Source organism: Spermophilus citellus (genome assembly GCF_964194105.1).
Source record: "Spermophilus citellus genome assembly, chromosome: 4".
NCBI classification, from domain to species: Eukaryota; Metazoa; Chordata; class Mammalia; order Rodentia; family Sciuridae; genus Spermophilus; species Spermophilus citellus.
The window spans coordinates 23,493,661-23,508,637 of NC_138185.1; the positions used below are offsets into that span (position 1 = coordinate 23,493,661).

Here is a 14,977-nt window from a genome sequence, read left to right on the forward strand (position 1 = left end):
TAATTGATGTTTTGATATATATATTACCTAATTACTGGCATTAACACCGATTTGCACTACCACCAACAATTAAACGAGAGTGCCTGTTTTCTCCATAATCTTGCCAAGACAATACATTATCAAATTTTTGGATTTTTGCTAATTTGATGAATGAAAAGTGTTTTTTTTTTTGGGGGGGGGGGTTCTGGACTGATGGTGGTGCTAGGGAATGAACTCAGGGCATCATGCATGCAAGTACTTTGCCATTGAGCTATACCCCCTAGCCCTGCCTCTGTGCTGAGAGCTACATTTTATTATGTTAAGGAAGCGCTTATATACTAATTTATTTGACGTTTTAAAAATATGATTATTAGAGTGGGGATATAGCTCTATTGGTAGAGTGTGTGCCTCTAGAATGCAGAAGACCCTGGGTTCTAATCCCCAGCACCATAAAAAAAAAATCAGGAATGTTTCTTGAATTTTATCAAATTACAGTATCTATCGAGAGGATCATATAACTTCTCCCCTTAATTTCCTAATAACAAGTCTTCCTTAAACTTGTAGAACAGTCTTCACTTTATTATGATGCATTATATTTTTTAAAAAATATTTTTTAGTTGTCATTGAATCTTTTTATTATTTATTTATTTATATGTGGCGCTGAGGATTGAACCAGGACCTCATGCATGCCAGGCAAGTGCTCTACCATGGAGCCACAACTCCAGCCTTCATGATACATTATATTTTAATGTACTGTCAGGATCTATTTAAAATTTGATTTAGAATCTTGTATCACTGTAAAAAGGGTTGGTTTGTAGCTCTCTGCCTGCAAATTTATTTTTTTTAAATTGCTCTGGTCTGGACATGGTGGCTCATGCCTGTAAGTAATCCCAGTGACTTGGGAGGCTGAGTCATAAGGATTGCAAGTAAGAGACCAGCCTAACCAATTTAGTGAGATCCTAAGCAACTTAGCCAGCTCCTGTCTCAAAATAAAAAATAAAAAGGACTGGGGATGTGGCTCAGTATTTAAGCACCCCTAGCTGCTTCAATTTCCAGTACACACACACACACACACACACACACACACACACACAAGTGTGTTTTATATATATATGTGTGTGTGTGTGTGTGTGTGTGTGTGTATAAAACATCTATCTGGAACAGTTTCAGATCATTAGACTTATATGTTCTTCAAAGGGTTAATTGTATTTTGTATTAAATTTGTATGTGGTTCATGGGGGTTTATCATATTTACATATCAAAAGTTTGAGCAAAGTTATCTCAGTGATCCCTTTTATTTCCTCTGTTTCTGTTTCTTGCCATTTTACATATTTGAATTTTCTCCCTTTTTACTTAATTAAGTTAACTAGATGTTTAACTTTTTTTTTTTACTTTTTCTCCCAGTGATTGATTTCTATTTTATCTACATTGATTTTTTAAATTTTGTTTTCTTTCATTTCACTTTATTGCTTTTTTTTTATAACTTTGAATCAGGCATTTAAGTCATTTATTTTCCTTCTTTTTGTTCCCAATAAAGGTCTTTTTTTTTCTTTTATTGATTTTATTTTTTTTAATACACGACAGCAGTGGAATGCATTACAATTCTTATTACACATATAGAGTACAGTTTTTCATATCTCTGTATATAAAGTATGTTCACGCCAATTTATGCCTTTATACATGTATTTTGGTTTTTTTGCATTACAATCCTTAATACACATATATACCACAATTTTTCATATCTTTGTTTTGTATGTAAAGTATGTTGATACCCAATTCAAGCCTTCATACATGTACTTTATATAATGATGTCCATCACATTCCACCATCCTTGCTAATCCCCTGCCTCCTCCCTTTCCCTCCCACCCCAATTCATTGAATCCTCCCATGCTCTCCCTCCCTACCCCACTATGAGTCAACCTCCTTATATCATAGAAAACATTTCTGCATTTTTTTTGAGATTGTCTAACTTCACTTAGCATTATCTTCTCCAACGCCATCCATTTACCTGCAAATGCCATGATTTTGTTCTTTTTTTAATGCTGAGTAAAATTCTATTGTGTATATATGCCATTGTGTGTGTGTGTGTGCGTGTGTGTGTATACATATACTTTTTTTTTTTTATCCATTCATCCACTGAAGGATATCTAGGTTGGTTCCACAGTTTAGCTGTTGTGAACTGTGCTGCTGTAAACATTGATGTGGCTGTGTCCCTGTAGTATGCTGTTTTTAAGTTCTTTGGGTATAGTCCGAGGAGAGGAATAGCTGGGTCAAATGGTGGTTCCATTCCCAGATTTCCAAGGAATCTCCATACTGCTTTCCAAATTGGTTGTACCAATTTGCAGTCCCACCAGCAATGTATGAGTGTACCTTTTTCCCCATATCCTTGCCAACACTTGTTGTTTGTCTTCATAATAGCTACCATTCTGACTGGAGTGAGATGATATCTTAGAGTAGTTTTGATTTGCATTTCTCTGATTGCTAGAGATGATGAGCATTTTTTCATATATTTGTTGATTGATTGTATATCCTTTTCTTGAAAAGTGTCTGTTCAGGTCCTTGGCCCATTTGTTGATTGGGTTATTTATTTTTTTGGTGTTTAGCTTTTTGACTTCTTTATAAACCCTAGAGATTAGTGCTCTATCTGATGTGTGAGGGGTAAAAATTTGCTCCCGGGATGTAGGCTCTCTGTTCACATCACAGATTGTTTCTTTTGCTGAGAATAAACTTTTTAGTTTGATTCCATCCCATTTATTGATTCTTGGTTTTAATTCTTATGCTATAGGAGTCTTATTAAGGAAGTTGGGGCCTAATCCCACATGTTGAAGATTAGGGCCTACTTTTTCTTCTATTAGATGCAGAGTCTCTGGTTTAATACCTGGGTCCTTGATCCATTTTGAGTTAAGTTTTGTGCATGATGAGAGATAGGGGTTTAATTTCATTTTGTTGCATATGGATTTCCTGTTTTCTCAGCACCATTTGTTGAAGATGCTATCTTTTCTCCAGTGCATGTTTTTGACACCTTTGTCTAATATAAGATAATTGTAATTTTGTGGGTTAGTCTCTATGTCCTCTATTCTGTACCATTGGTCTACCAGCCTGTTTTGGTGCCAGTATCATGCTCTTTTTGTTACTATTGCTCTGTAGTATAGTTTAAGGTCTGGTATAGCGATACCACCTGCTTCACTCTTCCTGCTTAGGATTGCTTTAGCTATTCTGGGTCTCTTATTTCATGACTGCTTTTTCTATTTCTATGAGGAATGCCATTGGGATTTTGATTGGAATTACATTAAATCTGTATAGTGCTTTTGGTAGTATGGTCATTTTGATAATATTAATTCTGCCTATCCAAGAACAAGATAGATCTTTCCATCTTCTAAGGTCTTCTTTGATTTCTTTCTTTAGGGTTCTATAGTTTCATTGTATAGATCTTTCAACTCTTTTATTAAGTTGATTCCCAAGTATCTTATTTTTTTTTTTTGAGGATATTGTGAATGGGGTAGTTTTCCTCATTTCCTTCTTAGAGGATTTGTCACTGATATAAGAAATGCCTTTGATTTATGGGTGTTGATTTTATATCCTGCTACTTTGCTGAATTCACTTACTAGTTCTGTGAGTTTTCTGGTGGAGTTTTTTGGGTCTTGTAGGTATAGAATCATATCGTCAGCAAATAGAGCTAATTTAAGTTCTTCTATACGAATCCCTTTAATTTCTTTCATCTGTCAAATTGCTCTGGCCAGTGTTTCAAGAACTCTGTTGAATAGGTGAAAGAGGGCATCCCTGTCTTGTTCCAGATTTTAGAGGGAATGCCTTCAATATTTCTCCATTTAGAATGATGTTGGCCTGAGGCTTAGCATAGATAGCCTTTACGATGTTGAGATATGTTCCTGTTATCCCTAGTTTTTCTAGTGTTTTGAACATAAAGGGATGCTGTATTTTGTCAAATGCTTTTTTCTCCATCTATTGAGATGATCATATGATTCTTTAAGTCTATTAATGTGATGAATTACATTTATTGATTTCAATATGTTGAACCAACCTTGCATCCCTGGGATGAATCCCACTTGATCATAGTGTACAATTTTTTTGATATGTTTTTGTATTCGATTTGCCAGAATTAATTTATTGAAAATTTTTGCATCTATGTTCATTAGAGATATTGGTCTGAAGTTTTCTTTCTTTGAAGTATCTTTGTCTGGTTTTGCAATCAGGGTGATATTGGCCTCATAGAATGAGTTTGGAAGTGCTTCCTCTTTTTCTGTTTCCTGAAATAAATTGAAGAGTATTGGTATTAGTTCTTCTTTAAAGGTCTTGTAGAATTCGGCTGTGTATCCATCCGGTCCTGGGCTCTTCTTGGTTGGTAATCTTTTGATGGCTTCTATTTCCTCACTTGATATTGGTCTGTTTAAGTTGGGTGTATCTTCCTGACTCAATCTGGGCAGATCATATGACTTAATAAATTTGTCTATGCTTTCTTTCAGTTCACTTTATTGCTTTTTTAATAACTTTGAGTCAGGTATTTAAGTCACTTATTTTCCTTCTTTTTGTTCTCCAATAAAGGTATTTTTTTAAAAAATGTTTTTAGTTGTAGATGGACAAATGCCTTTATTTTATTTATTTATTTTTATGTGATGCAGGGGATTGAACCCAGTGCCTCACACATGCTAGGCAAATGCTCTATCACTGAGTTACAGCCCGCCAGTAAAGGTATTTTATGGCTATGAATTTTCTTCACTGAACTGGCTATATTCTTAGGTTTCTATGTGTAGTATTTCCTTATGGTTTTCTAGAAATTGGCAGTTCTGATTTGTAATTTTTAAAACCTCAGTCCAAAGTTTTGCTGTTGTTTTACAATGGAAAAGACCCTTATTTCTTGATTTTACTTTGAATTTATAATTTCAGTGCATTATCATCAGAGTATTTGATTGTCCTATTGTTGGTTTTTAGGTTAAGATTTTCTTTATGGTCTTACTTTTAAAATTCCTTTTTCTTAAATAATACAAGGGGGAGAAATGAATTACAGTAGAGGGGGTAGAGAGAGAAGAGGGGAGGGGAGGGGAAGGGAGGGGGGATAGTAGAGGATAGGAAAGGCAGCAGAATATAACAGACACTAGTATGGCAATATGTAAATCAATGGAAGTGTAACTGATGTGATTCTGCAATCTGTATACGGGGTAAAAATGGGAGTTCATAACCCACTTGAATCAAAGTGTGAAATATGATATGTCAAGAACTATGTAATGTTTTGAACAACCAACAATAAATAAAATAAAATAAAATAAAAGAATAAAAAAATAAAAAAATAAAATTCCTTTTTCTTGAACTAAAAAATAATTACAGGATTTTTTTCTCTAATTATTAATTATTAACTACTAGTACATATATCCATCTAGAATTTGAAGATTTTAAAGCCAGTGCTTGGGCTGGGGTTGTAGCTTAGTGATAGAGCACTTGCCTGGTACTTGTGAGGCACTGGGTTCTATCCTTGGCACCACATAAAAATAGATAAATAAAATAAAGGTATTTGTTTATTTACAACTAAATAAATAAATAAAATTTAAAAAAGAAAAAAGAAAGTCAGTACATGCAGTAATGTAAAATCATAACACCCAAATTAAAGATGTTATAGACTGATGCTATCTTATTAAAATAGATAATTTTTTTCTGAAGTGTGCCAAAATAATACATTTTTTAAAATATTTATTTCTTAGTTGTAGTTGGGCACAATAGCTTTATTTTTTTATATGTGGTGCTGAGAATCGAACCCAGGCCGTCGCATGTGCTAGGCAAATGCTCTACCACTGAGCCACAACCCCAGGCCCCAAAATAATACATTTTCTGTGCAGAATTTCTATGCTACTACAAAGAATACTTTACAACTTAAACTGAAGATTTAATGAAAAATACAATGTTTAAATATTATGGATATACATGGGGAAAAAATTACATCTGTATTCATGAAGTTTAAAAACTAACTTTGAAGTTTTGTTCAAAGACATGGGTTTTTTATCTAGTGTATATATAACTGTTTTGGTTTTGGCTCCCAGTATCTGCAAACAATGTGGTATGGTATTAATTCATTTTAATTTGACAGATTTAGGAAAGAAGATACAGGGTGGGCTCTAAGGCCTCTTGATTCTTAAATGAAACCGGTATTAAATTTCTGAGTTTTTCTTTCACATTCTGAATGCTTACTGATGAGTGTTTTAAGATCTCAGAAAAAGATATTTATTGGAGACTCAATGAAAATTATTGTACCATTCTCTAAAGATGCCAAAATACTGTTATTTTATTTTTCTATTCTTTCTCTTTCTTCCTCTCTCTCTCTCTTTTTTTTTTTAGAATTCTGATTTGGCTGTTATCTTGAAATATAAGCCCTAAAAATGCCAACTTGTTCGGACTTAGAAGATGACCTGAATAAATGATAAAAATTAAGAAAGACATTTTGGTGAGTAAAATGTTATATAGGATAGTAGATAAAAGGCCCAAAATAATGTTTATTCTTTTGTTTTTTCAGGTATTGCCTTTCTTTTTAGAGAAACTGTCTAAAATGCATTTTTTAATTTTTAGAACCACTGAATAAAATGCAGATGCCATTCTTCTGTTTGTATTTATTTTTTAATTATTTTTTCTGGTCTGGGGATTAAACCCAGAACCTACAGCATGCTAGGCAAGCATTCTACCACTGAGCCATATCCCCAGCCTTCATTCTTCTGTTTTTAAGTAGGGTTTCTACAATAAACTTTTTTAATGTAGTTTCTCACCCTTTTATAAAGAATCACCTCGGATTTCACAGTAAATAATAACTGATGATTAAAATCTATCTTGATTAAAACTATAATATATTTCAAACAAATATCTCTGATTAAAAATAGGATATATTTTTAATTCTCATTTGGGAGACTGAGCTGGGAGGATCAGTTTAACCCAGGAGTTCAAGACCAGCCTGGAAAACAGTGAGACCCCTGTTTCAAAAAAACAAACAAAAAAAGAAAATAAATATATGTACGTGGAAAGTTGCAGACTAAACACAATCTATGTTTTAATGCTGTTTAGATTGGAGTTAAGCTGAAGCCCAGCAGAAATTAGACCATTTTTATCTTGAAACTTATAATTCATAATAAATTCTTCGAGTCTTCATCTGGATGCTATGTCATAGTCGGTTTAACTGACATGGGAGACTCTTCAGAAATGCTTGCGGAGACTTGACAAATGACCATTTATTCATTTAATAAGTCTCTTAAGTCTCTTAATTTAGAAGAGTTGTTATCCACTTTTTCCTATAAGAGACTAAATCAAATGTCCTGTAGAAATCCTATACTCTTGATTTATCTGATTATTCCCTCATGGTGCTTTTTAAGTTCCTTCTTTATCTCCTATTAAAGACTTGTTAGATTAAGATTAAACAGTTTTGGCAAGAATATTTTGTAGATAATTCAGTACACTTAATACTGTACATAATTTCTTGTTGTTTCTCTGTAAGACATGCTAAGGTTGATCATTGCATTCAGATGGTAACAGTCATGTCTTTACATTGTGGAGTTAGAGTTTTCCCTTTGCCAGCAGCATGTGAATGATTAGTTCTCTTTCAGTTTTTCACGTAATGTGTTATCCTTATTCATGATCCATTCTTGTATAAACGTAATTGATTCCCTGGTGATTCCTTCATCAACTGGAGCTATTAGGTAGCTCTAAAATTGTTTTTACTGCTAAGTTAAAATAAATATTATGATTGCCTTTTAAATTTTTCCTAAATATCACATTTGTTCTTAAATTCTTTATGAAAGATTAAAAGAGCCTGAGTAAAAAGTGAAATTATTAGGTAATCTGAAAATTTATTATGTGGATGAAAGCTCGTGGTCATTCTTAGCAAACCCAGACAATAACATATGCCTTCTTGTGACAGATGTCATAAGTGAGCAAATGATTCTCATGAAGCAGTCACCTACAGTTTGTTTTCTCTTTCCAAGAGCAGTTAACTGAATTACATTTCACTGAAAAGTTGTTCAGTTATTTTGATAGTAAATCCTTCATCGAGGGTCGGATTTTAAGTGGATGTTATCTCAGTGACCACATTTTCTAGAAGTTTCCTTAAAAATTGAAGGAGAAGTCAACAGTTTTTCATAAATTGTTTCAGTTTTCTTATTTTTATAATTACCTGTATACTGTTTTGGTATTGTTGAACTGGTTATTCCTGAATTGGTGTATCTGTGTCTGCCAGTCAAGGGTTTTCCAAGTTGGGATACACAGCCTTCATGGAACAATCAGCAGCCTCATTAGATGACTGTCAAAGTCAGATTTTTTAATTGGTCTCCCTCTTTCCAGCTAAAGATTCTTTTGGAAAATTTTCTTAAATTTTTAGTTATTTTCTTGGCAATTCCAACTTTGGAACAACTGCTAAGAAACTAACTTTTTAGACAGTTTCAGCCATCAGTCTTTTTCCTGCCAAGCCGCAGTTTTTAAGCCCTAAAAAATCTTCATTAGCGGGGCTGGGGATGTGGCTCAAGTGGTAGCGCGCTTGCCTGGCATGTGTGCCGCCCGAGTTCGATCCTCAGCACCACATACAAACAAAGATGTTGTGTCCGCCAAAAATTAAAAAAAAAAAAAAAAAGAAAAGAAATATTAAAAATTTTTTTTCTCTCTCTCTCAAAAAAAAAATCTTCCTTCATTAGCTTTCATTTATTTACCTTTAATCTAAAGTTTGTTAGAATTTGTAAAGTGCAGTTAAATAAAGAGTGGTAGTTTTTTATATAGGTATTTTCTGAATGCTGTTGTTTCTTAACCACACCACACAGTTCTGTTCTGACAGTAACAATACAAGAAAAGGATATAATTACTAGATTATAAGGTGCTTTGCTCAAATGTACAAGTATTTTTTGCCTATTTGCTTAAACAACAGAAAAGTTTTTCCCCAAATATTGCTTAGGTTTTTGTTTTAATTTGTTTTTTTTTTAAGTTGTCGATGGACCTTTATTTTATTTATATATATATGTGGTGCTGAGAATTGAACCCAGTGCTTCACACATGCTGGGCAAGTGCTCTACCACTGAGCTATAACCCTAGCTGCCCTTAGGTTGGCTTTTTTTTTTAAAATTTTTTTAGTTGTAGATGGATACACAATATCTTTATTTATTTTTATGTGGTGCTGAGGATGGAACCCAGTGCCCCACACATGTAAGGCAGATGCTTTACCACTGAGCTACAGCTACAGCCCCTAGGTTGGTTTTTAAAAAGCTTTTGCTTTTGAAGTTTAATCACTGTTTAATAAAGAAGAGTTAAGCAAGGTTTTTTAAATAGTTTGACATTTCTTTCTTTTTTATTTTCAGTAATGGGCATCAAATTCATGAGTGCTCTACCACTGAGCTATATTCCCAGCCCTTTTTATTTTTTATTTTGATACAGGGTCTTGCTAAGTTGCCTAGATTGGCCTTGACTTTACATTCTCCTCCCTCAGCTTCCCCAGTAGCTGGGAGTATAGGTATGTGCTATTGACTTCAAGGTTTTCTTTTGTTATTGTATTATTTTGGTTTTTTGGTGGTACTGGGGTTAAATGCTGGATGCCCTGCTACTAAGCTACTTCACCAGTCCCCTCCCGCTTTTATGTGGGTGCTAGGGATTGAACCCAGGGCCTCATGCAGGCTGGGCAAGCACTTTGCCACTGAGTTATATGCCCAGCCCCCCAGTCCTTATTTATTTATTTATTTTCAAAAAATTGTTCTAAGTTTAATTTTTAAACATTTTGCCTTTTTTTTTTTTTTTTTTGGCAGGACTAGAAATTAAACCTTGAGCACTCTACCACTGAGCTATAACCCTACCCCTTTAATTTTTTTTTTTTTTTTTGACACCTCATCTCACTAAGTTACTCAGGCTGGCATCAAGCTTTTAATCCTCCTGCCTCAGCCTACTAAATAGTTGAGATTACAGATATCTATAGGCATACACCACCTCAATTTGCATTTCTTAATGACTTTTAGCATACTTGGGAAATAGGAAATTTATCTGTGATCCTACCAATTTAATACAATCACTGTTTACATTTTAGGGTATTTTCAGTTCTTTTTTCTTATTTACTTTATTTATTTATTTATTTATTTAAAATATTTATTTATTTGTTATTGGCAGACACAACATCTTTGTTTGTATGTGGTGCTGGAGAATCGAACCCGGGCCGCACGCATGCCAGGCGAGCGCGCTACCGCTTGAGCCACATCCCCAGCCCTTATTTACTTTATTTAAAAATTATATTTTAATAAGGAATTTTTTAACTAGAAAAGTGGTGTGAGATTCTTATATACCCATGCTCTTCTTGCATAACTCAAATGCTGATGATTAATATTTATTCATTCACTTTGGTTAAAAATGGGATCTTCAATCCCAAAGCTAATAGAGGAAATTGCCATATGTGATTTTTAATACGCATACTGGTCAGCAACAAAACTGAAAATAGCAAAAAAAAAGTAACTTCTTTAAATCTAGAAGTTAAAAGGTAATTTAGGTCTGTCCAGGACATAATTCGTTGCTTCTATAAACATGTACTAACCACTTGTGCTCCTTTAATAAAAGCATTTAAAGATTTATTTTGTTGTTTCTGAATTATTACTTTCAGCCAAATCACTATTAATAACCCTTTAAGAGTTGTTTAAAACAATTTTTTTTTAGGAACTCCAGTGGTGTAGTCTGTTAGCACTTAGTACTTTAAAAAACAGTCTTTGTAAAAGAATTCAGGAGTTCAGTAATCACCTATATGCTTTCAGTTGGGTCTAGTTGTACTTTGCAGGTTGGAGAAAGAAGAGGGCTTTAGAAAGAAACCTTGGCTCCTCTAAGGCTGTTCTTTGGCATAGGAGCAACGGGAGTCTTTGGGGGCCACTTGTTCTATGTGGTCAACCAAAGGCTTATAAAAATTGATTCTCAGAAAGTTTTTATTTAATCCTTTGTACACTCCTCCTAATGTTCCAGGTTTACAAAAAGGTAGCAATGCAGCATTATAAAAGGGAAATTTAAAGACTTGTTTATTTTTTTATTTCTGTTACTTCAGAGAACGAATTGTTTTAGCCAGGTGTGGTGTACACACCTATAATCCTATTTACTTGGGAGGCTGAAGCAGGATGATCAAGGCTAGTCTGGGCAACTTAGTAAGACCCTGTCTCAATTAAAAATAAAAAGCACTGGAAATGTAGAGGTAGATATGTGTAGTCCCCCTGGGTTCAATTCCCAATACTGGGGGAAAAAAAAGAAAAATAATGAATAATTTTAGGATATCTTAATTAAATAGTTTAAGCTTTTCTTTAATTTCTTAATTTTATTATACTATAATACTGTCCTTATCATTTATCAAATAAATTACAGTTTTCACTAAACTATGAATTGTACATTGTAGAATATATAATTATGCTATGTAATACTCTTCTCTTATCCTTTCCCTTTTTCCAAGGTTTTCTTATTGTCTGCTTGGCATATGCTTCCGGAATAATATTCACCATGGTTTTGGACGACCTTCCTAACTTAGAAGACATCTATACTTCCTTGTGTTCATCAACAGTGGAAGACTCAGAGATGGAGTTTGACTCTGGACTAGAAGATGATGACACAAAAAGTGACAGTATTTTGGAGGATTCCACAATTTTTATGGCCTTCAAAGGAAATATAGATGATAAAGATTTCCAATGGAAATTAGATGCAATATTGAAGAATGTGCCCAATTTGTTACACATGGGTAATTTGTTTTAATGATTGTTTCCTTCTTTCCCTTCCATGGTGTTTTGAGTTTTACAAAGAAAGTTTTGCTAAACTAAGTTGAATGGCTAATTTTAAGTACAAAATTAGGAATTTAGGAGTTTTTAAAAACAGAAATGCTGTTGTGTTTCTTTTAGTGATAGCACTGACTTTCAAGACCCAAATTTATTTATTGTTTTTAATGCTTTGATCTCTTTCTTTACCTATAAGTTGACAGGTTTAAACTGGATCTTTAAGGTCCTTTAAAGCTTAAAAAAATCCAGTATTCTCTGAATCTACTTTAAGTACTTAAAACATACTTATATTTTAGATTAGAGATCACTGACAGCCTGTTGGATCCAGCCTTCAGACATGTGTTGTATAGCCCACTTTAGTTTTTTGTTTGTTTGTTTGTTTGCTTTGTTTTTTTAATTTTATTTTTAGTGTTTGAGTTTATCACCAGTGCTTTAGAAATTGAGATACATTACATTGGAACCCAATTTATCATTAAAAATGAGAAGGTCGGGCTGGGGTGTGGCTCAAGCGGTAGCGCACTCGCCTGGCATGCGTGCGGCCCGGGTTCGATCCTCAGCACCACATACCAACAAAGATGTTGTGTCCGCCGAGAACTAAAAAAAATAAATATTAAAAATTCTCTCTCTCTCTCTCTCTCTCTCTCTCTCTCTCTCTCTCTCTTAAAAAAAAAAAAAATGAGAAGGTCGGTAACATTGAGGTCTTCCCATTTCCCAGATGGTGTCAAGTAGCAGCTACTCCCAAGGGCACTTTGCCTCTCCACAGTTTCCATCTGGCCTCTTCACACATTTTGATAACTTGTCTGGGTCTAGTGGGCATTGTGTTTTTGAAACTTTGTTTATATGTTTACCATCTTTTCTAGTTAGCACCATTATCTAATCTCACCAGCATGGAAAGCCTTTTCTCACAAATCCTAATTTGGTCATGTGCTAATTAGATTTTTCAGGTTTGGGGTGTTTTTCTTTGAGATTTGATGTTTGAAGGAAAGCCCTATTTTTTTCCGGGGCTTCTTTACTGTCTTCTACAAGGCTCTTGATAGTTAAGGATTACTTAGCACATATAAGAGAATTTCATGTATTGAAATTGCCATTATTATCATCATTATAAGCATAATCATAATCATAGTCATACTATATGATATTATAAGGGCCTACCTAGACCTAAAATTGTTCATTGCTCTTAATTACCATTTTTGGTTGTTTATAAATTGCTCAATCAGTTATTATCAAATCTAAATTTACAAGGGGCTGCTGGCCACATCTGAATAAAGCATGTCTACTATCCTAAAAAAAAAAAAAAATCTAAATTTACAGTTCTGCCAGATTATATTCTTGGTTTAAAAAATATTTTAAGGCTGGGTGTGGTGGTGCACACCTGTGACTCCAGCAGCTCCAGAGGCTGAGGCAGGAGGATCACAAGTTCAAGGCCATCCTCAGCAAATTAGGCATTATTATTGGGTTTTAGTTATTGTGAATAATGCTGCAGTGAACATGGGTGTAATATGTCTTTTCAAGACCCTGCTTTCATTCAGTTTTTTTTTTTTAAAGAGAGAGTGAGAGGAGAGAGAAAGAGAGAGAGAGAGAGAGAATGAGAATTTTTAATATTTATTTTTTAGTTCTCGGCGGACACAACATCTTTGTTTGTATGTGGTGCTGAGGATCGAACCCAGGCCGCACGCATGCCAGGCGAGCGCGCTACCGCTTGAGCCACATCCCCAGCCCTTTCATTCAGTTCTTTGGGCAGTATACTCAGTATACCATTTGTATGTTTTCTTTGGAGAAATGTCTATTCAAATCCTTAAGCCCCCCACTTTTTAAATTTTTTTTTTATTGTAGATGGTCACAATAGTTTTATTTTAGTTTTATGTGGTGCTGAGGATTGAACCCAGTGCCTTCCACTTGTGAGGCAAACACTTGACTACCGAGCTACAATCCCAATCTTTGCTTATTTGTATTGGTTTTTTGTTGTTGTTGAGTTTTAGGCTTTTTCTGTGTATTCTGGACTCTGGTCTTTTATTATATGATTTATAATTCTTCCCATCTGTTATTGCCTTTTTACTCATTGGTATCATTTAATACTCAAAATTTTTGTGAAGTTCAATTTTTTCTCTTTTTTTTTTTTCTTTTTTCTTTTGCCTTTAGTGTCATATCCAAAAAATCACTACAATCTAGTATTGTGAAGCTGTTGCCATGTATATTTTCTTCTAAGGGATTTAGGTCTTTTTTCCATTTTGAGTTTATTTTTACATACACTGTAGATACAACTTCACTGTTTTGCATGTAGATAACCCTATTTTTCCCAGTAGTCAGCTTTTGTATCTTCTTTTGAGAATATGTCCTGAAGTTTACATTGACCTTTTTAGAAATACTGTTATTTTGAAATGTAATGCTTTTCTATCTTTATTGAAGCTTAGTTGTCAAATTTGTGTTGCTTTTTTCCCCCACTCAATTTTGTGTGCTTCAGTATAGAAACTCTACTCTTTAGTTTTAAGTACAAAAAAAATTTAAACATCAAAGACATAAAGAATCAAGACTCAAGCTCTCCTTAAATTAAAGCATTTATAGGACATTGGAAGAATTCTTTGTCTGGCATCTATGAATACCTTGCATGTAGGTGCTCAATGAATATTTTAAGTTTTATATTAAAATTTCAGTATTTAATTTGGAGAGATAAAATTGCTTAACATTTTCAAAAATGTTAAATCTACTCTTTTTCCTTTTTAGTGTATTTCTTTATATAAATTTAGTAGATTATAGTTGCAGATTCCTTAATATTCTGTTATTAGCATGTGTGGCACCCAATATTTTTAGAAAATTTCACTTGAAATTTGAGGCTTCCATGTTCTCAGGTTTTAAGTTCATATGCGTTAGGGTGAGTCCAGAAGTAGACATTACTTGATTATTTTAAACTTATCTCTCTCTCCTCTCCTATGTTTTTTACTTCATCTTATTCCTGTCTATTTATTCAGTACTTATAGTATGTCAGGTATTGTACTGGGTTTTTGTATTTATTCCTCATGTGATACAATCATATGAATTAGTTTTTTTCCTAGATTTAGAAAAGAGAAAATTACATTTCAGAAAGGTTAAATAGCTTGTTACTGGTCACCCAGGTGCCAAATGGCAAAGTTAGAATTAGAGTTGAAGTCCACTTAATGCCAAAGCATTAGATGATTTAATCTCAGATGTTCCAAGCTGGTACCCTGCCTTTTTCTTTTCTTTTTTTCTTTCTTTCTTTCTTTTTGCTTGTTTGC

General features: G+C 33.8%; 1 protein-coding gene across 7 annotated transcripts in view; it reads left to right on the plus strand.

Annotated features, from left to right (window-relative positions):
* The window catches only part of NCOA6 (nuclear receptor coactivator 6), a 97,200-nt gene that overhangs the window by 21,520 nt on the left and 60,703 nt on the right, over positions 1-14,977 (plus strand). For all 7 annotated transcript variants that reach the window (XM_081292437.1, XM_081292438.1, XM_081292439.1 and 4 more), the window contains 2 exons: positions 6,322-6,427; positions 11,411-11,692. In XM_081292437.1, coding sequence (XP_081148563.1) covers positions 11,458-11,692 — 235 coding nt within the window. In that variant the 5' untranslated portion in view covers positions 6,322-6,427; positions 11,411-11,457. The remainder of the gene's footprint in view (positions 1-6,321; positions 6,428-11,410; positions 11,693-14,977) is intronic.